Genomic DNA, 22,546 nt, shown 5'->3' on the forward strand with positions numbered 1-22,546 from the left:
CAGGCCAATTTAATGATGTGGAAGCACACACTTTTGCTAGTCTGGATTTCAGTGTGCCATTAATTTGATCCATCAGACATGAAGCTTCAGGCCGATATCTACAATGCAGTCTCTGCTCTACTTGTAAAGCTGCACACAACATTTTCAGAATCTCAATGTCGAAGTGTGTCCCATGGTCTGACTCTAGAGAAGTCCAAAACCCTAAATTAGGTATTAACTCCCTCAACAAAATTTTAGGTACTGTGAGACTGTCAATTCTCCTGGCCGGGTAAGCTTCAACTCACCATGAAAAGATACAAACAACATCCAAGACATACCTCAACCCATTGCACACAGGCATCACAATTAAATCCAACTGCATCCTGCATAATGGACCACCTACTCTCTTACTATGTGGCTCAGTGTTACTGCTGTTCCATTCTCTATATTAAACAATTGGCACACAACACATTTGAGACACAATGCTTCAGTCGTCAATCTATATTGGGGGTGTAACTAGGTTTGACTGAACAAGCAGACCATGGCATCCTTCCTACATGAGCAGCCTAGCCATTGGTGGCAAAAGATTATTTGGCAACTCAGGACTTCCCTCGTCTGAAACCCAAATGTCATCATCTCTCTTGACACAACCTGCTGTGATCCAACTTTGCTGTTCTGCCTCTGACACCTCTTTCAGAAGCCGCATAACTTCCTTCCATGTATAAGCAGTTGTTAACAAAAGGTTATGCTTGGTCTCACCTGTTCCCTCGTTCGTTTATTACTCTTTAAATTTACAAACTTTGTGTGCACAGTACTTAGCAACCTCATCAGCATACCTGTTGCCCACAGCCACATAATCGTCCCCTTTGCAGTGTGCTGAGTATTTCACAACTGCAACTTGGGCAAAGCTTCAATAAGCTTCCTCACTTGCTCACCATGCCTGATGGGGATCCTGAAGCGGTCATAAATCCAAGTTGAGACCATAACTGCCTGAAGTAATGCACAACACCAAAGCCATGCTGACTATCAGTGAAAATTGTCACCTGCAGCTAGTCTGAAACACAGCATGACCTGATCAGATCAATGAATTCAGCCACTTATGCAGAGAATACTCCTTGAAGCCAGGAAGCTTCAACTACTCATGAAGCTGTATATACTGCACAGGCAGCTTTCAAGTTTACCCTATGGTCTTGCAAACACGAGCCATCCACAAATAGTGTAAAATCAGATTTGGGTAGTAGCTCATCTTGTATGTCTGGTCTTAGCTTGATGCACAGTTCAGTGACATACAGACAGTCAAACTCCAATTCACCATACTCATAGTCATTCTCTGGAAGGGGAAACAAAGTAACAGAATTCAAAATAGCACAATGCTCCAGGGTGACATTTTCAGGGGCCAGTATGATTTGCTCATACTTAGTGAGGCCACAGTTTGTTAGGTGCTGTGTTTGGGTTCTGGTCAACAGTATCACAATGGAATGGGGAACATAGAGAGTCAATGGATGACTTATCACAATGCTTTCACACCTCTCTAAGATGACACCTCCGGCTGCCACGGATTTGAGACATCAGGCAATGCTTCAGCTAATGGGTCAAGAGTAGCAGAAAAATATGCAACTGGTCTGCGTGCACCTCCCTGCATCTGTGTAAGCACTGGGAGAGTGTAGCTCTCCCTCTCACTACAGAAAAGCAAAAACGCGGTATTGTAATTAGGGCTCCGGTTTTATGGTATTTCATTTTTTTACATTTCCGTCTGTATTTATCCATATTTATTTTTGTGCCATCTTATTGGTATTTATCCATATTTTCATTTAAGTTTTGTGAATAAATGAAGTTGTAAAATGGTACATTTCCACATTTAATTAACTGATAAACATGCACTAACACTTTGCTGCCTGTTGTGTTTTAGAAATTAAGCAAACAAATACAGAAAAATATTACATCTGCAGGTAAATATCAGTATTATAATATAAATATATGTTAACATACACCGGTAGTTAGGGAAATCACAAACTATGTTAAACTTCCCATGCTATCTATCTGCTCGGCTGTTGTCCTGGAAATCATGAAAAACAGCATGGAGAGTCGCCCACAAGAAGCACAATTTTCTGTATTTCTCCACTTTTAACACCTTTTCCGTGGGGTTAATTCCCTCGCGGGGGGAGGGAGGCTGCGTGCGGCGCAGTGATGCTTGTGACGAGCTCGGCTCGTCACGCTGCACGGTGCGCTGTGCTCATGACGTGCTGAGCTCCTCATGACCATGCCCGTTTAATGAAACGCCCAGCGGAGCAGGGGTATTATCCCCGCGTGGACGTTTCACAGCGGTTATGACGAGCTCAGCTCGTCATGAGCACAGCGCCACTGTGCCTCATGAACTTTGCTCAACCTGCTTGTACTACTCCACTGGCTTCTTTCTTAATTTTGGATAATCATTATTGAATGACACAAGATCACTTCTACTCCAAGGCACATGAATGTAACTTCTTCTGGGCACTTCCCTTAAGGGGAAATTTGAGGCACTCACTCCCTTTTCTATAGAAAGATGGTGGCTCTCCTGTAGGTCTCTTTGGGTCTTTCTTTCTTCGCCCATCTACCTTTCACTTGTCTAACCCACTCCATTTACAAATGTTTTGAATCAGCTCTCTAACCCATATTTTCGTTCCTGATGTTCTCATGCAGGCTATGCCCTCCTCACCAAAGTACACACTGTAGCTGTTCTGCAAGGCTCTTGTCCTATTTAAATCTACCTCATATTTTGGGGCTTATTCAGATAGTCTGCTATAAACTTGTCCAGCACATATGGTAACATCCTTACACATAAACACACGTTCATGTTCTTGTCTTCTTTGTAGGGATTTATTCGAGCCAATGCAAGGTTTTTACTAATCATTTCTTCCAATTTTAACTTTAATTTAGCCACATCCACCAGATTTACTCTCACTGGTGACTGAATCGTTCCTTGACTCAATTCTGAACTTCCTCTTTCACTCGAGGGAGCATTGAGAACCTTCAAACATTCGTCCATTTCCTGAGCAATAAGACTACTTTGCAATCTAGGGGCATTAGGCACAGTTCCTTCTCTGGGGTAGTATGGTTAGCCTGTAGGGGTGGCTTCAAAACATGTGTACCAAGATTTGGCGGTCTCTGAAATGACCCTATTGGACATAATTCTATATGACACATAGTTAAATGTGCACTTGCAGCACATGGTGAACTCACAGTAGTTGGAATTAGAGAAACATATCCTTCCATTCTCTACAATTTATAACAACACATGCTTATGTGAATCAACAATTTCTACAATGAATGCACTCCATTACTAAGGATGTGATGAACTAGAAGGCAAATGCAATACACCGACAATCACATATTTAACACTCAATTAAAAACCATTGGAACATTCCTTCTCTTCTGGAATGTGCAGGGCTAATATGTAAATAGAAATTGTTAGCCGGACAATAAACTAAAGAGCAAAGTGCAGCAAGCATTGGCAAAGCCAATGGGTCTGGCCTCAATAAGCAGGTGTGAAGGTTATTTTCTTTATTTGTATTGCAAGCACATACAACACAATTATAAAGAAGAAAAAAAACATATTGCTGTATAAACATGGCTGCCATATTCATGCAATAACATTTTAATTGAAAAATTAACCATTGTAGAAATAAAAAACAAAAAAGTAAATCTGGATCCTAGCGTTCAGGTGTACTTAGTACAGGTGTAAATAAATCTATTTTATTTAAATGCACGTCATAAGCAAATATGATTTTTATTGATTCAAAGGGAGGAAATATTGGCCATGATGTACTGTATCTTGAAGACATAGTTTAAACTATGAAAGGTTTTATAAAAAGGAAATGACTTTTACCTTGTTTTACCAGATTTAATGGAGGAGTCTGAGGCAAGCAACACAGAATCAGAAGGTATGACCAAGAAGGGGAGGAGTCTGGAGAAAGAAGACTTTGATGGATTTTATGACTGAATCCATCTGTCAAGAGAACTGTGGCTCAGACCAGGGCCGGAATGAGGAACCACAAGTAGCCCTGGCAAAGATGCTCAAACCAGCCCATCTCCCTTCATCTCCTCATGCAATGTGTCTCTTTCCATCTATCTGTTCTCTCTTTTCTCACTCTCTGATTACTTTCTCCCTTTCTTTTCCCTCTTTCTCTCTCTTGAAGCCCTCCCATGCCATCTGCCATTAACCTTGTTGAGCTGGAGAAAGTGACAGGCACCAGGAGCGGCATCCCTGCTCTAAAAAACTGCCTCCAAACGAGTCGCTCTGGATAAACATTGGCTCAACCAATCCCTCTTGACTGTCTTCAGTAGTATATCCTCTGGAATACTCATTCTTCTTAAATTCCTAATTAAAGTCAGTGGAGGGCGGTGTCTACATCATGCTTATCAAAGCTCCTTGTGCCAACATCTGCACTGAGGCGCTGCAGTATGCCTAGTGCGCTTCAGATTGCTCTGTGGTGCATGATGCGTGCCCAGCCAAAATATCATTGCGAGCAGGAAAGGGTGAGTGTTGCTACGCTACTGGTTTTCGAATAGTTTTGGCAACATTTGTTCCCATTTAGTGAATAAGAAAATTGGCTTCACCTCCCTGCCCACTTGGATCTGACGTCGCAGTGCATATTGGTACAGTGTTAAAGGAGGCACCTTTTTATTCTACACTATGTCCTGATGCCTAATGATTGGCTCAGGCAGACATTCTGTGGTTTTCCTGTGTGCCTGCACGCCGAGGCAAGGTGGCACCGTATACCCATGTGCTTTGTATGGCACTGACCTGCAGGTAGTCTCCAGTCTTGGCAGCATGCTCAGGATGTTTTTTTGCCAATAGCCAGCCATGAACAATGTCTGATCAAGGCTACCAAGGGCAGGCGTCCTGGCAGGAGCTTCAAACTGCAGTCAGTCCAGCACAAGTCAGTCGCTATCCCGGTGACCTCCAGCATGGCCGCAAATCATCTGTGGTTAAATAGGTGAGTCCAGGAGCAGAGCAGTATACATAGTGTGGGCAGTGTCAGAGTGTGAGTTGCAGCAGGGGTCCATTTAAAGGTGCGACTAAAAAGGTAACTGCTGAATATAACAATGGCGCACATGCTTTGAAGTGGAAGACAAATGCAAGATAAGTAATCATTGGAAAATGCACTCATAACTAAGCATCGACTTTTTCATGCACAAACCTTTGTTTCAATCACATCTGCTGTGCTACAGGAAAGAATTAGAAGAAAGTTAATGTTATTGTCTAATCTCTATTTTGCTTGCTATAGGAAATGCTATTAAAGCATTAGAAATGGTTTGGCAGAGGCGGCTGCGGCTGCGGCTGATACGAAGTGGAGGGGCAGCAAGGGGGAAAACAATAAAAAAATAAAGCAATACAAAATAAGTAAAAGTGCACTTACCTTCCTACTGCCAGCCGTCTCTGTGATCCTCTTCTCCGAGGCCTCAATGATCTTATGCTCCAGGAACGGCAGTTCCCATGAGAACAGCATCCAGACTCCCCTACGGCCAATCCCAGCACTGGGATTGGCCTGAGTGGGCTTGTTTTCCCCTCCAATGGGGATTGGTAGCCTGCGCCTGCTGTTCTCTCCACCCAGCAATGCAGCTCGGGTTGGGTAGATGTCAGAGTGCATGTTGGCCAAACCAGCAGTGTCTATTGCCCACCACTACTGCTGCTGATGGCCCCACGCCCAAGACTCAGATGACGGTTCAGGCTCCCACAGGTAAAACAAAATGATAATAAAGCAGTTTTAATAATTGCTTAGTTATCATTTTGTTTTTTGTTTGGTCTGCTGCTTCCAGCAGTGGGACAACACTCCTCTGCCATAATGGAGGCGCCGCCCCTGTGGTTTGGAGGGTTACATGATTCAAGAGCTGGCCAGTGTCGGACTGAGACGGAAAATAGGCCCAGGCACCAAACTAAAAGCGGCCCCCATTAGTGAATTAGATACCTAAAAAGGTGGCCAATGTTTCAAATTGAGGCAGTTTTGAGCTTGGGAAGACAAACTATATAGGTGTTTTACAAGGCCTGGAAGCCTGCATGGATTTGAGCTTGCTGTAGGCAATGCTTGTTTTAATATCATGGAAATAAACAATAAAAATTGACCCAGTCAGTGGCATTATTGAGGCCTCTTCAGGCTTCAGGGTGTGTGGGGACCCCAGCATTTCTTGTTTTAGGAGGGGCCCACTCACCCTCTAAAGCCATGCCATTGCATGCCTTGCAGAATGCGTGCAAAGGCATGGAATAAGAAACAGTTAAAAGCTCGGGAAAGGCGCTCTGCTTTACTGAGCAGGCCCTGCAGTTTAGGGGATGCCCCAGTGGTGCAACATTAGCCTCTGCAGCTCCCACGGTGCAGGGGAGCCTCGAGCTCAGGGGGGCCACCTCAGCACCGTCAGCCCTGCCAAGTGCCATGCAGGTTACGCTTATGCATTTGTGCATTTTGTTCGCATCACTGCAAGGCCCCAAAATTGTTATGCGAATACAGCAACTTGAAAGCTATGAAAGGACACTATTACTGCCTTTCAGCGGTGCTCCGATTGGTTCCAGCAAGGTCCTGGGATTCACACTGGAACCAATTATCGAGGTGCTGTCACAGTTATAGGTAACTTTAGTGTTGCGGACAGAACACTGACTATTCTCGAGCTGCAGTCCCTAAACTCTGCCACAAGGCATAGTCCCCTGCAAGAGCCCCAGACACTGTACATCATGAAAGAAATTGTATCACTCGGCAAAGCAACAGTGAGGCAGTGAAGGAGGGCAGAGGAGGGACTGAGGATGAGGTGGAGGGATGTCGTGGAGGCTGGCTGACAAAAGGTGTGGTGAGCCATCAAGGAGAATTTTGTATCCATAGCAGGACACAAGAAATTCAGAGAGGCAGGGCAACCAAAAGCCAAGTCAATGCTAATGCTAATGCTCATAACTCGCTCGAATTAAAGCGGTAAAGTTACGTTTGACTGGATGCACAAGAAACAAATAAATCCATGACTTCCAAGAGTTAACAGGAACCAGTTATCACCTCTTCCTTTTTTTCCACATTGAGTAGCAAGCATGGCTGCTACACTTGCCCCTTGCCATCAGTATTACAGACTTTTAGGGGAGGCACGTGCACAGGTCATGTTATGTGGATAGTCGATAAATGACATATGCCGCTGTGTAGTGCAGAGTTTTTTGGGGCTACAAAGTATGTGAAGCATAGTACACCAAAGATGGTGACCCCAGAAAAGACTTTTCATATATCCAAGCCAGATTTCAACCAGGTTAATCAGGTAAAGTGACAAAAGGGCACAAAAATGCCCGTTTAATGGGATTCCATTTATCAAATGATTGTGTTGCGTGTAATGTAGCATTGAGCCACCACAGTGGTGTCATCTGCACTAAATTTACAGATAACAATGGCTATCATGCACAGTATGGTTTAGGGAGCAGAAGTTGTGCAGCTGACAAATTCAGTGTTACTGATGCTGTGACTTTGAAGTCCAGAAATGCAGGCTTAGCCTGCCAAAGCTGGCAAATAGTGTACCATAAATGCGACAATAATCGCATCTGCTATTTTCAGTGCTTAGAAAAGACATGTGCTTCATATTTATTGGTATTGTTTGTAAAATAAAAGCAAAGAGTTTGCTACATGGAACATTTTCCCAAGAGTGGACAGCTTCTTGGGTTTAAGAATAGCTACACCATATGCATCTGCTGAGAGCTTTAAACCACATTGTGACTAAGATCAGATAGGAAAGGTAGCAATGCAACCATTACATTGACATGTTTCCAGCACTAACCCAAGGCCTAATTTAGAGCAACATACTAATTTCGCAAAGCTCTAAAAATAAGGGGCCTTATTTATGAAGGCCCTGCGCCGCCGGTGCGTCACTTTTTCCCATTTTAAAAGTGGCGCACCGGCGGTGCAAGGCCTTCATAAATAAGGCCGATATTTGCTAATTGAGGTTGGTAATTGACTCATTCACTTCCTGTGCCAGAGTTGAATGGGTAGCATTATCTTCAGCTGCTTCCAAAGCAAGACACATGATTTGTTAACAGCACTGATTAGTATTCGGAAAGAGCACTGGCATGCATTACAAAAAAAAAAAAACTGGATTCTAAATTCGTCCCAGAAACGTGTTAAATGTAGTTTGCCAGTAACATTTTAAGTACAGATATTCTTATCCTTGATTCCCTCACACACACACACACACACACACACACCCTTTGTCTCTCTCTCTTCCTATACACTCTCTCCACTTCCGCCATTACCCTACCACACCCTATCCCCAGGAAGTGTGAATAATGGTTCACCTCAGCAGGCTCTCGATGATTGCTGCTATTCTGAGGGTGACCTACCATTCGACTAGGGCAGAAATCATTGGCCCAGGGGCACATAGTAGAAAGAAATGGCAAAAGACCAGGGTTATATTACAAAAGCGTCAAGTGATTGACTTTGCATAAGCACTTATTGCATGTTGCAGCTGTTTTTTTTATCATCAGATGTTATTGATTTTATTACAAGAGAGAAACAGTACAAAGAGCTAGTGTATATCACATACACAATACACTTCCTGTCAGCTGAAAGCTGTTTTAAGAAGGTTCTAGACTACTACACTCCAAAAAGGAGGACTTTTTTATTTATTTTTCTCACTATATGAATATAACTGTTTTTCTTCTCACTATAAAGTGTCACTAAAAGTGTCATACATAAATGCACTGAAACATGGAAATGTCACACATATGCAAAATGAAACTTTTGCAACTGTGAAGCAAAATAAACCCTTGGCAACTATGCATAGTACGCTGACTGCCCTGGGTTCGGATACGCGTGTGCACACAGTCACGCCTCAGCACTGGCCGGCACTGTGCACGGGCTGCATGCCCCTGGCCTGAGAGCTCCTGAATGGGTCCCTGGAGAGGGGGCCTCCATGTACTTTGCAAGTTTTGTCACACCACTGGGGCGCCCAACAGTTCAGGGGGCTCCTTTGAGCCCATTCTGCAGGGGAGCCCTATCATTTTGCTTTATGCCATTGGTCCTAGCAAACCATAAAACAGACCCACATGCATTAAAAAAACGGCCCATAAATTGACTTGTCAATCCAACCCATTGGAGACTCTATCATTTGCAAATATTAATGGAAGCCATGTCCTGAGAAATGTTGTATAGAATTGATATTTGAGGCCAGGTTATTGTAGGACGGTGAATAGCATTACTGTGAATAATTTTATGTCACTATCCGAATTTCACCTTCCCTTATCACTTTTCACTATCCCAATCACTCTTTGCTCTTTTGGGGGCAACCTATTGAGGTACAATTGTGATTATTTCGCATTTAATGAGAGAAACAAATAATTAAAATTGTCTCTGGTTTTGTAATTATTGCTGTTGAATTTTCTTTCTCCTCTGTGAACTTTGTGCATTGATTGACTAGAGTGGATTGAAGGGACACACTCTGAAATTATATAGAAATATCGATTATGTACTGATTGATTCAGTTTTTGAAGGAATAGGTCACGGACCACTGTTTTCAATAATCCAACCCATTGGGCAGTACCTAAATGCCGTATAGGCCAGTACAACCCAGATGGCTGCAGAGCTGTCCCGTTCTTCGTGGCGTTTCTCTGAACTTTCAATTAACATTTTTGTTAGGGCTAATGTGGAGTCTGGTATTGCTGCGAATATGAAGGAGACTTATACATAGATACAAGTAGCCTGAATAGGGACAGGCTCACATTGCACATCATTACCCCGCCCCCGTACAAGTTAACATTTCATGCGCACTGCTCTGTTACACCCGCAAAGGTGGAAAACTGGAGGGATTTGGTCTGACTCAGTATCACAGCGAGTGAACTTTCACATTTTCAGACATTGGAATATACCAGATCATCGTTATCATGCTTTGCATTAATGCACTTTTTATGTAATGAAACTTCAAGTAGGTAATGCAATCACGGAAGGGGTGAATGTGTGTGTAGTCAGAGAGAAACAGAATTGAATCCTGGTTGTTGCAGTAGGGAATTCAGCCTGATTATTTATAGTGCTAAAATGTCCCAGCCTGCAGCTGAGAGCACTATGGCCATGCAAGTTGATATTTTAAAATAGGGGTAGTAGGTTATGTTAGGGTTTTCCAGCAGTTTCAGGATCTTTTTAGACCTCATTGCTCAAAATGGTGTCATTTCTCCTACTATCTCTTTCCATGGACTTCGTTGCTTGGATTTACTCATGAGGAAGCGTCACTCTAAATGTTACATATTTGGCATTGAATGTCACTCATAAGTACATTGAAAACATGGAAATGTCACACATAGACAATATGAAATCTTAGCCGCTATGTACATATTATTCCAGTTACTAGAGATTGTTCGTAACAAATGTCAACATATTCTAGTCACAAGAGAGAGCTAGTCAAATACTGATATTCTCTGTGAGCCACTCAATCCCACACATCAGATACCTGAAATATTTCCCTAACTCGTCGCACTGATACCATAGCAATGGACTCACTAGAGAGAGAACTGTTGAGAGATGAATATCTTGCTGGGATGTTATAGGCTAGCTTGCACAGCAGTGATACGGATCCAGCACCACTGGCGGCTCCTCACTCAGTAGCTATACTGTCAAACAGAGTGTGCCTTTGGATAGTGGGAGGAAGTCCTCTCAATGCACTTCATGCAAAGAAACACATCAAACGTGCACTACAAATGTTATGCAGTGACCAAGAGAGATTAATAGCTGTGTGAGCTTCATAATGCCACACACCTGGCAGGCTGTCAGGGAGCTGGTGCTGCATTAAAACCAGGGTTATTGGAATTATGCAGCGGTAGGGGACACAATGCCTGACTACTCTTACATATAAAGCCACATGTCCACATTTCCCCTACCTTGAAGGCCTTTCATTGGTTACCGGGTCTGGTGGCTCAGTGGACTAATGTGTCTACTGCAGGACCCTGTGCTCGACCTCATGGTCACACTTTTAAATCCTTGAGGGTCCACTCAGCCTCTCATCCGCCTGAGGTCGATAAAATGAGTACCATTGAGTTGGGTAGCAATAAACATCTGTTATTCGTGCCAAGATGCCTAGGGGTGAATGTGCGCTTTACAAATGCACATGTTATGTTAGGTTACGTCTTGTTATGTTGTGTTGCAGGAAGATTCATAGTCAAGCTGCTTTGTATCACCACAAAGCAATACATGGAATAGGGCCGCTCTTCATCAGGAATAAAATCACCGAATACATTCACCAATGGAACCTCTGCCTCAAAATCCTACCATACAAGAAAAAAAACATAGGTGGCACACACTTCTCTGTTCAAGCAGCCAAACTGTGGAACTATTTACCTTCATTCAGGAGATCCACAGATAAATACCATATCTTCAGAAGACTACTCAGGAGGTTGGCTCTTCCCCCACATATCCACCATACTCAAACATAAACATACAGCATATCCCTGTGTATATAAGCAGGTATTTGGATTATATATGTGTACTAGATAAGTGTATTCCGTTGTATAAATGTGTATAATGATCATGTTTATAAATATATAGATATGCATTAGTTCTGCTTAACAAATGTACATATTACTTATTGTCCTATTATTCATTTAACATGTATATTGGTCACTGCATAAATAAGTACATTGTCATCATAAATTTCATCTAAAATTGCTTCACTATTGAACAAAAAAGACATTATAAAAACAAATAAATTAGCTTAAAAAACAGCAACACTTGAAAGTCTGAGTTTATTAAATACAACTTAAATCTAGATATAGTACCTTACTCATACATGTATACCTTCCATGTACGTACTTTTGTACTTAACTCCTAATCTAGCACCTCCAATGCACTACCCTCTATCCCACCCTATACCTTTCTCAATATAGCCTCTACCTCCACTCTTTGACTCACCCCAAACCTCAATCTGCTACTCTCTCTAATGCCGCACCATATTGTCCTCATATACTTCTCTCAATATATCCTCTACCTCCACTCATTAACTCATCCCAAACCCCATTCTACTAATATGATCCCCAAAATAACCCTTTCTAGACTCTTCCCTCCTCTACCCCTCCTTGCATCATCTCAAACCTCTGTTACTATTCAGATCTCCCACATAAGCCTTTCTAAACCCCTGCCTCTGACTCTTCACTCCTCCCCCTCCCCTCTACTCATCTCAAACCTGCTCCTGCTGCTAGGATCTCCAAATAAAAGCTTTCTACCTTCTATGCCTCCACTATCCTTTTCAATGCAACTAACAGACTCACATGTTCACTGCTGAAATTCATTTCATATTTTCCCCATAGTAATTCATCACCACTAATCCTGTTTTGGGTCTGGAGTAACATGCTACTCGCCGTAAAGCGTTTTGACGACTCATCTGGGGTACCAAATGCTATATAAATGCAAACCCTTCCCTCTTCTATCCCTCCATTATCCTTTTTCAATTCAAATAACAGACTCACATGTCCACCACTCAAACTAATTTATTTCCCTATACTAATTCACTACTAAATCTTTTAGGGTTCTAGAGTAGAATGCGACTCGCCGAAAAGCGCTTCAACGTCTTGCCTTGGGTAGTAAGCACTATATAAATACAATTACAATTATGTGATAAAAAAAGGCATTTTATTTGACACTATCCACTACAGTTTTTAGATGTTTTACCTTTCTGTGTTGACATTCTAACATATATTGATACTTAGAGATCCCAAAAGCTAAACAAAATACAAAGGTTTCTTAATTATGAAAGGTATGTACATTCAGCAGATCCTATAGAAAATTGTATCCACAAACAAATAATTTTTTCTTGGAAAACATCGAAGCTCTGATACACTATCTTTTTAACATCATCCTGTCTTCATTCAAAAGAATATAATGGAGTGTGCTGGAAAAATGTGTGCATGATGCAGAGAAAAGACCTTTCCATGTTCATCAAAATAGGAGAGCAATACTGACTTGGCAGCAATTTTTCCTCATTAGTATCAGTTGGCAGCAATTTTAACTCATTAGAACCTATCTAACGTTGAATACAGTGAACAACAAATTGAATTTGGACAGTACAAATTTGCAAGGCGCCTGCCACTGCATTGCACAATGAGTGCTGGTTTCTTTTAGTAACTTTAGAACTACTTGAACTAGAAACTATGGGCCAGATGTACGACCTGCAAAATAGCGCCTCACAAATTGTGACTCATTTGCGACTCGCAATTTGCATGTTGAACTCTGTTTGCGATTCCCAATGTGATCGCAAATTGCGAGCCTCATGAATATTATTAAGCCTGTCGCAATTTTCGAGCCCATTGGGAATGACAGGTCCTCCCAGGGATGGTGGTCTGTTTGGTTCAGCAGACCACCATGTCTAGGACTGCTTTTAAATAAAGCAGATTTGTTTTCAATGCAGCCCGTTTTTCTTAAAAAAATAAAAATGAGACGTTTTCATTTCATTTTTTAAGGGCAGGTAGTGGTCCTTGGGCCACTGCCTGCCCTTTAACAATATTTTTAGAGACATTCACAAGGTGGAAGAGGTCCCTTGGGACCGCCTCCAAATTGCAACTGCATTACCACCCTCTTGAAGAGGGTGGTAATGCAGGGTGGTAATTTGCGAGTGTTTCACAACCGCAATTGCGGTCACAAAACATTCATACATTGCTTTGCGTACGCTATTAGGAAGGGATTGCCCCTTCCTAATAGCGACTCACAATTCCAAGTAAATTGTGACCTACTATTTAGGAATTGTACATGGTCCTGGGCCATTTTGTATGCGTAAATGGGTTGCAAACCCGTTTGCGCATGTAATTTAGGGTCGTACATCTGGCCCTATATTCTTTGTTGAAATCAAGAAATCATGCACCAGATGTTGGAATGTGTGGCAAAAACGGTAAATCCATAATTATGTGGAAGATCCCTCAGCTGCGTAATTGCATAATACCGGTGGCCATGATTAAAAGGAACCTCTGAGTCTCTCACAGCAGCTAGGCCACTGAGAGCTCCACCATATTTGGAAACTGTTCCATTTGTAGAGGGTCTAAACTGGTAGCACATGGTAAAGTTAGTGGGTCTCCAAACTATCTGTGCAGATTAGTATCCAGGACCCTAACCCTGCTCTTCAGCTGAGCATGACAAAACATTTACATGGACCCCGGCTCAATGTAAAAAATATGTTACCATCTTATAGTCTTCAGTCACTGACACATGTGAGCTAATATGTACTCGAATGGCTAATCCCCTACCTGCACAAACAAGCGATGGCATGCATAGTTGCCACAGCGCCCCTCATTTGAGGCTCTAAATAAATCCCAAAAGTTAATTTTAGCAAAATATCTTTCTAAATGAAAAAGTTCTGAAGAAAATAATAATGAAAGTTACACTTTTGTGTAAATTACATTGACTTTGTACTGACTAAACATAGTACCTGTTTTTTTCCAAAATTGTAATTTTGTTAACTTTATTTTATTGCTTTCTTATCCTTTTGCTAAATTAGTAATCTTTCTGGTAGCAGATCCCATATCCCCTGCCATATATCCATAGGAGAATCAGACTGCACCTTTTCTGCACATGTTTTTAAGCTTTCCTAGGCCTGGGTGTAAATTTCATCATACTGGAGTAATTGGAATCATTTTGGTAATTCTGCGTTAATCTTTGATGTGGAATTCCCGAAAATAACACAATTACATTCACAAGCTTAATAAAAATTTTTTTGGGGGGGGGGTCATACTGCAAGAGCACATTTAGCGAGCATGAGTTGCTGTTTTGTTCCGCTGCATTTAGCGCTATTTACTTGGAGCAAAATGCATCCTTGCATCAATTTTGGACACAGGGTGCATTTTGAGCTAGGAAACTCTTGCTAAGTGGTGGAGTGCAACATTCTCAAATACACATTGCATGCACCATTACAATCTATCTCCTCTCCAGGCAAAGACAAGACTATGAAGGACTAATGAACTGGGACCTGGTTTTGTGTCATGCTGAATAAAACAGGTTGTGCTAAGTAATTGTATAAGAGAGATTAAAGCATACATGTATGTTACTCTGAGAAGGTTGTAGTCAGAGAGAGGAGGTATGCAAAGGATAAATGGGAGGAACATTTGGGGGGAAAAGGAGAGGTGGTAATCTTAATTCTTAACTACAGGTCTGTTATCATGCTATATTTTAGAAATGTAGGGGAACCTTTTAAGTTCTCGCCTAGTCTGCTCATGTGCTGTCTTTTCAAGACATATTGTTAGCTAATAGTGCGCTTAGAGCCTGTCCATTACTTACCATGTGTTGGCATCACTGTCACTGTTTCTGTGCTTCTTAATGGTCAGCTGCCATAGGCATCTTTCCTCTTTGTGTGTTTGTTCTTCCTCTAAAGCATGGATGCATTACCTGTGTCCTTCCACTGCTCATATGATTTAGGCACTACTTTTTTGTGTGTAAGCGCACCTTTTTGAGGTATCTCTCATATGTTTGTCCCCCTTCCATGCTCCTCCTACCGCCAATCCTCTGCTATCCATCTCCTGGCCCCTAGCGCCTCTCTCTTAATGTCTGTTGTCATCAGCTTGACCCAGCTCCTCACTCCCACACTGTTTTTATTACCTTACCTTCAGCCCCTCCCTCCCACCTTCTAGCGTCCATGTGTTTGCTCTCAACACCTACAACCCTTCGTTGTCCATGTTGTGCTTGACTCGCCCTCAGAGACGTTTTTAGGCAAGGGCAAAGGCCCCCAGTCTTTCAGGGCAACCCCTGATAGAGCCAACTCTGTTCTGCAGAGTCTTGCCCTGATGACCTTGAATAATTCTTAAACAGATTGTTTTAAACACAGTTTTCCTTTCATTTATTTTTAATGTGGAGGCTGTGTGAGAGTCTATGACAGACCTTGCTTTATGCAACATTCAATAAAAAAAAGTTTCTTTTAGATCAAAAAAGGACCTCTCGTATGAGAAATCGCAGGGTGTCACAAAGATTATTTGCAGCAATATTAGTGAGCTGTTGATGTGATACAATATTGTCTCTATCCCTGAAAATTAGATGTAAACACATTTAGAAATTGGAACAGTGTGTCTGATCACTGTCAGTGACCTGGCCAAAGAGGGCATGAAAGAGCTGAAATTGGATCATAAATTCAAAGTTGTTTCAGACAGCGGACCCCAAAGTATGTTCGGCCCAGGGCCCCCAAAATCCTTAAAATGCCCCTGCTCGCCCTTCCTCTGTGGTGCCTCCTACTCCCTTCATTCAAGTTGCGCCTTCCCCGCCAACAATAAATAAGGTGTTATGATGAAGTCAGCATCATAGCGTGTTTTTTTAACTTTCAGATTTGCTGCACACCAGCTGGGCCTATGTATAACATGGCTTAAAAAAACATTGCCACGACCAATAGCTCTCTAGAAAGGTGAGACTTGTTTTGCCTCTGCTGGTTTGAAATAGCATGCAATTTTGAGGATGGTAGACTTCAGAAACAAACCTTATTTGTATGTGACGATAGTGCTTTATAAGGCACTTTTGATAAGAGGCAGATGAATAGTCTCTTCACTGCTAGGCTAGGGTATAGGTGGGCCACTGTTTCACCAAATACAACTGATTAGGACGTTTAAAGTGTAACGTAATGGCTGGATGCATATATATGGAATATCAAGGGCATTAGGCTGCACTCAAAGGAAGTAGCAGCTTCAAGATCAAAACAGCATGGTAAAGCATTTGGACACATTACACCAACAATCAGAACCCTTCACTAGCTCTCAAACAGCAACAGAATCACTTTGAAAGCCATTACAATTGTGCATTGTATTGTCCATTCAAATGAACCTCTAATTATAAAAGACAAATTTCAAATACACAATCCATCTCACCTCCTCAAAGCATCTGTTTAATTCCTCATTGGTATTCCTTGAACGGATATCGTCAATTTCGAGACAGGGCCTTCTCAGAGGCAGCTGCTAAAATGCAGAATGCTCTTTCGTTTACCTTTTGGTCTATTCGCCAGTTGCAACTTTCATTTTTTAACCTGTATATTTGAGTTTTTGTTTGGTTTTAAGTTTCTTTCCTTGTTATGTTCCTCAATAGTGCCAGTGTACCTGCAATGACAAATAAAACATGATAACAGACTTTAGAAACAACATCACTCTCATGACATTTCACATCAGTTAACATTATATTACTGAATTATGTCTAGTCCCCCTAAACATATGACTAAGGGTCTAAATTTGATCCTAGCGGATGTCCCGTTTCTCCGCCAGGGAGATGTAGTAAACTACTTTGTCATCCTGACGGAAATGCCTCCCGCCAAATGACCGCCAAGCTGACAGACATTTATAAGTCATTGGAAGGAACTGCAGTCACAGCGGTTCCTGTCAATGCATTTCACTGTTTGCTATAAGACTTCTTCAACATAACAGAACCTTGCACCAAACAGTTTTCTTCTTTCATTTCAGTCCCTGGTACAAATCCTATGCTAGATAGCATACACACGCACACCTCTGCACCACAATGCAAAGGTTGTTTGTTCTCATTATCAGGGGCTCCATTGTCCTTTCCATTCTCATGTTGTGAGTTGAAACATTTAAAAATTATCCCAAGCAAAACCTAGGAATTAAATTGTCTTTGGTTACCTACGACTCCTCGCAACATTAATAATGGGAAACTTTCAACTGACTCTCTGGCTCTCCATGTTCCTTGTGAAGATCCTTTTCTCAGACTCTCTCTGTTTATCACTAGTAAAATAAACTTACAAACCATGTGAATATACCTGCAAGGAAAAGACATGAGAGCAGAAAATGCAAAACAGTATTTTATGCAGAAAGAAGTCAGGGCCTAGTGATAGCAATTTAACATTAAATCAATGGTGCACATTCAATAAACATGTGCATATTCAACCACAAATGAAAAGAAAATGTCAGGACTTTAGATTCATGTTACATGTTGCACACAAATAAAATAACTACAATACACATGTATAAATATGACTAAAAATTACATTTTAATTGCAAATATGATACATTAGTGCACACATTACGTAAACTCATTTTGTTTCTAAAGTAAATACATTTGAACTGTGTGAGGATTTACTCAATTACCTGAACAATAAAGGAAATGTATTGAGAAAAGGCACACAGTGTATGTATGAGTCATAAATCCTACAGTGAATGCACTTCAATAATGATGTCAAGTACAACACTTTACATTAATGTTGTTAGAACACACAGGGTACATGTGCTAAGTGCATGTATATATTGTGCATTTGTGACATGTAAAGGTGGGATCAAAATTATGCTGCTCTGATCCCCCTCTGATGGTGAATCAAGCCATCACAACAAAATAAGTATTTCTTATCAGATGGACAAATCACAATCTAGTTGTTTTCATTTCCGGGTTTCCAAACCATCTGCCTACAGCAGAAAATCAGTTCCTCATTTCTTCCCATGTACCCGTTGCTTCAAACCCTTTCAAATCTCTCTTTAAGTCTTTAATGTTCTCAATATATCTCTTAAAATCCTTACTCTTATCAAAAGTGTAAGTACAACATTGTTGAACTTTTAACATCTGACAAAACCTGCAAAACCAATGGTCTGAAAGCAACCATCTCAGTATCTATAACTAAAAATCCTCTAGTCGTATGAGTAGACAACTTATCAACCACAGTGGAAAGCTTCCCGATCTTATATGAATTCAGTATCACTCTTAAAGACGGTATTATGGCACCAAAGATGTCTCCTCCAATTTCACTAGCACTGGCAGCTCTCTTAGTTCTCACATGTTCTTTTCCTGTTGAGTCATCAAGATGTCCCACATGATGAATGTTTGGAAGATCTATCTCCATGTAGCATGTTCCATACCATCTCCTGGGTAATCTTTAATAGGCATTCTTCCCACAAATATAGTAGACTCCTGGAATAAAAAGATCTGTTCCATCTAAATATAATCCCCAATTCCTATAGGTTTCAAAAGTGTGGTTGCATTTACTCCTACTTACAAAAAAAGTATCTAAAATAAATTAGATTTTCTAGTATATACACACGGTTTCCCATGATGTTGCCAATCTATTGCTAATGCAGCTATGTTTCCTTCTAACTTATGCTCAAGCTGCTCTTTAGCCCATGTTGGTACATTTGCATGATTTGCTGCTCTAGCCATAATAATTATTATATCCTCTACTGAATCCATAAATGTCTTCTCAACATCTGTCAACATACAAGACAAATTGTGCCTATGAGCATAAATAGTATATAATGTTATGGTGAGTTTAAAGAAATGTCCTACTATATACAGGGTTTTAGCATCAGGTTGACAATTCAAATATTTCAGCAAAGGTGTGTCTGAAAAGCTGAGTCATAATTTGAGTAATATAATATTGGAGATGTCCTTTTACATAGAAAAGACTCATCAACAAACTACAAGAGACACCATAAATCAGATAATAATGATGATATTCAATACCCGCTGCTGTAGAGGCAGGAAATTGCAGGCACACATAACAGTCTGAGGCATCCATAGTGTCAACATATTCATAAAGAAATTTTGAATAAACATTCAACAAATAGTCTCATCTACATGCATCTACATGTACCTTTTCTCGTCCATTGAAATTAAACTACTGTCAGTAGGAAGTTGTATTTGAGGGACACTTGTAGACCTTAACTCCTCTACTTGAGAAGGTGTGGGTAAGCTCAACATTACAAGCAAAGCAATTAATACCAATGGCATAACAACAAACACTCCTCACATAAGCATCTTCATCTACCAGTATTAGCACTAAGTTCCATGACATCTCTAAGGTCAGACCGTTTGGGTTGAAGGTAGCAGCACAGCCCTCTTGGCCGGTTTCTACCTGTGCAAGCAGCAAAGCAAAGTTCAAGCATGTTTTCAGCAAAATATGTACAAAGGATCATCATGAGACTTCCTTAGCCCTGCTCTGCATTCTAAATGACAACCTTATGCACCTTCAGCAGACTCCGGCCTCTGTTTTCAGTAGTTTAAGCAAAACCTATTAAGTTCTTTCTAATAAATGCGCAGTTTGAACTCACTAATGATCATATCTAGGATAAATTGACTCAGTCTGTTCAGTGGTAAGGCAATTTCAAAGCTCATTCCAGCTACAAAATTCAGTTAAAGGAGGCTCAGTTGAATGCAAATTGTTACAGCAAGATGTCCAAAATTCTCTCTCCCAGTCATTGGCAGCAAGATATGTCCATTCAGATGAGGAGTACCTCTGACAGGGTACTCTAGCTCTCTTTGATCTCCTTACTGGTGGCCCTTCCCGATTGTATAGACCACGTGGGCAGAGGCAGGTTAAACCAAGCAATCAAAAAGTCATAGTGAACCATTATGATTTTTACACAAATAAGTGATTCGTTATATCTTGAGATTAGAAAGATGTCTTGGTACTCTATCCTGATTACGCTGTATACGCATTACAACGTTAGAGGGAGGCTAGACCATGAATACATTAGTGATCTAAAATCAATTATGAATTGTTAGTACTTATCATTTTGTTTTAACATTCAATTCACTTACTTGATGTTTCCTCTATGTTTAACAAAGATTATTCCCCTGAAGAATGGCCCTACTCAGAAGCTTGCATTTTACCCAATTTTGAGCCTGAAAATGACTCTAAACAAACTTATTTTAGTTCTGAAAGTGATGATGCACATCTATCACCATAACTGACCATTTGGAGAAAGCTTCAAAGGGTCTGAGTCATCGATTTTCAGCACAACAAATACATCAAAATGCCAACTGTATTGCGCCTCATGTTGAATAACTACTTTTTAAAACCTAACAGTGACAAAATTGAAATATTTATGCGCTTTTCTTCCTATCAGAAACTTGCATTTATCCAATTTTGAGCCTGAAGATGACTTTAAACTCACTTATTTTTATTCCAAAAGTTATGATTTACATCCGACAGTCATGTCCAGTCTAAAGGTTAAACATTAAACAAATCACCATTACTGACCATCTGGAGTAAGCTCCTATGGTGTGGTGTCATCATTTTTCATCAGAAAATTTATTTTTTGGACTGACAGACAGACAGACAGATAGGTAGATAGATAGATGGATAGATAGATCGATATATAGATAGATAGATAACTTTATTTGCATGATTACATATGACCATTGAAATAAAAAGTTGCATTTAAAATTGTTGTTTTCTTAAAAAATAAAATAAAAAAGGAGATAAAAATAGGAGGATGCACAGTTCAGTGATGTAAAATGTCAATATCGATGCTCTAAAAATAGAGGGCCGCCAAACACAACAATGTTCTCTAGGCGGCCGCAATGATGTTTTGCTGGCGGCCATAATGCAGTTAGTCTTTGGCACCATATCCAGGTAGTTCCAATGTTCGAGGTGATGAATCAGAGCATAAATATAGTAACAGCGAACAGAAGGGGCCCACATGATGAGGAAGGGAGATTTTCAGCTAAGCAATGGATGAATTACACACTACACATAGGTCCTGAAGAAAGCCATACCACTAAGAGAGCATGGCTGAAACATGTTGACCGACTAGGATATTTGAGTTACCTAACATCTCCTTAAATATCCACCTCTCGTTTTTATCAACTGCCAAGGGCCGATTGATTAAAATAGTCTTTTTCAACCCAGGGACCTTTAGGACAGCTTTTTTAACATTCACTCACTCCTTCTCACTGCACTCTCACAGCACAATACCAGCTCCATTGAATCCAGGCGTTGTAGCACACCCAAGGTGCACTTGGTGCCTTGGGTGGGGTGCGATGATGAAGCATGTCACCAACTAGGTTGGTGAGTGAGGGCTTTACTATAAACATAATCTGTTAAAAAAACATACAATATGAGCACCCACTCCAGAGCTAGTTCTCTTTGATAAAACATATATACCAGGGGAAGTGAACTGCTCCAGTACCTTTCCTCCCTCCTTTTGATTCTTAATAAGGATTTTTCAATTGTCCAGTGTAAGAGATTGCCCAGGAGAATGCCGGCATAGTATTTAGCATCGTTATCAATTAATGCTACTAAACTGTAGTTTTTTGCTTCGTTCTTATTGCCCCTCTAGTATATTGGGGATATGATGGCCCTCTCCCTCCAAGAATCCAGCATGCTTTCTCCTCCCGCAATCAGTTCAAATAGTTGTGATAATGCTGCAGCCCAGTAGTCTGCGTCTTTTTTTAAAATGATCGGTGGAACACTGTTGGGGCCTGGCGCTCCCTCCTGCCTGCCTTTTGCTATCATATTCTTAATCTGATTGATTGGAAATGAAAAAGAATCAGTTGCTGATGAGTTAGTTTGATCAGGCAACGGGCCTCCGGAAATGTAGCTGGCTCTGGGATACCAAGTCCCAAGTCCTTCAGGTTCTGTGTTAAAAAGTTGCAAGATGTGGGTTGCCCAGGCTTCTGTCGTAAGGTGTGAATTGATTCTTTGTTCGTTTGAATTCTGTAAACTGTTTATTGAACTCCAGAATCTTGTGCTATTTCTAGTCTTTGAATCCTCTAGTAACTTGGCCAACAGCTTATCATCTGCTTCTCTTTTTGCTTGCCAGATTGCATTGTTCTTGTTTGTTTTTGGTTGCATTAGTTCCTTCTGGACAATGGGATCTGGACCTGCCTCCGTAATGTTTCATTTATTGCTTTCTTGAGCT

General features: G+C 41.0%; 1 protein-coding gene across 1 annotated transcript in view; it reads left to right on the forward strand.

Moving 5' to 3' along the window:
• Window positions 1–3,974, forward strand: part of LOC144782918 (uncharacterized) — a 200,002-nt gene extending 196,028 nt beyond the window's left edge. Inside the window, exon 11 of the mRNA XM_078662161.1 lies at window positions 3,858–3,974. Coding sequence (XP_078518287.1) covers window positions 3,858–3,958 — 101 coding nt within the window. The 3' untranslated portion in view covers window positions 3,959–3,974. The remainder of the gene's footprint in view (window positions 1–3,857) is intronic.
• The last annotated feature ends 18,572 nt before the right edge of the window (window positions 3,975–22,546 follow it).

The sequence above is a fragment of the Lissotriton helveticus genome, chromosome 9 (genome assembly GCF_964261635.1).
Source record: "Lissotriton helveticus chromosome 9, aLisHel1.1, whole genome shotgun sequence".
Taxonomy (NCBI): domain Eukaryota; kingdom Metazoa; phylum Chordata; class Amphibia; order Caudata; family Salamandridae; genus Lissotriton; species Lissotriton helveticus.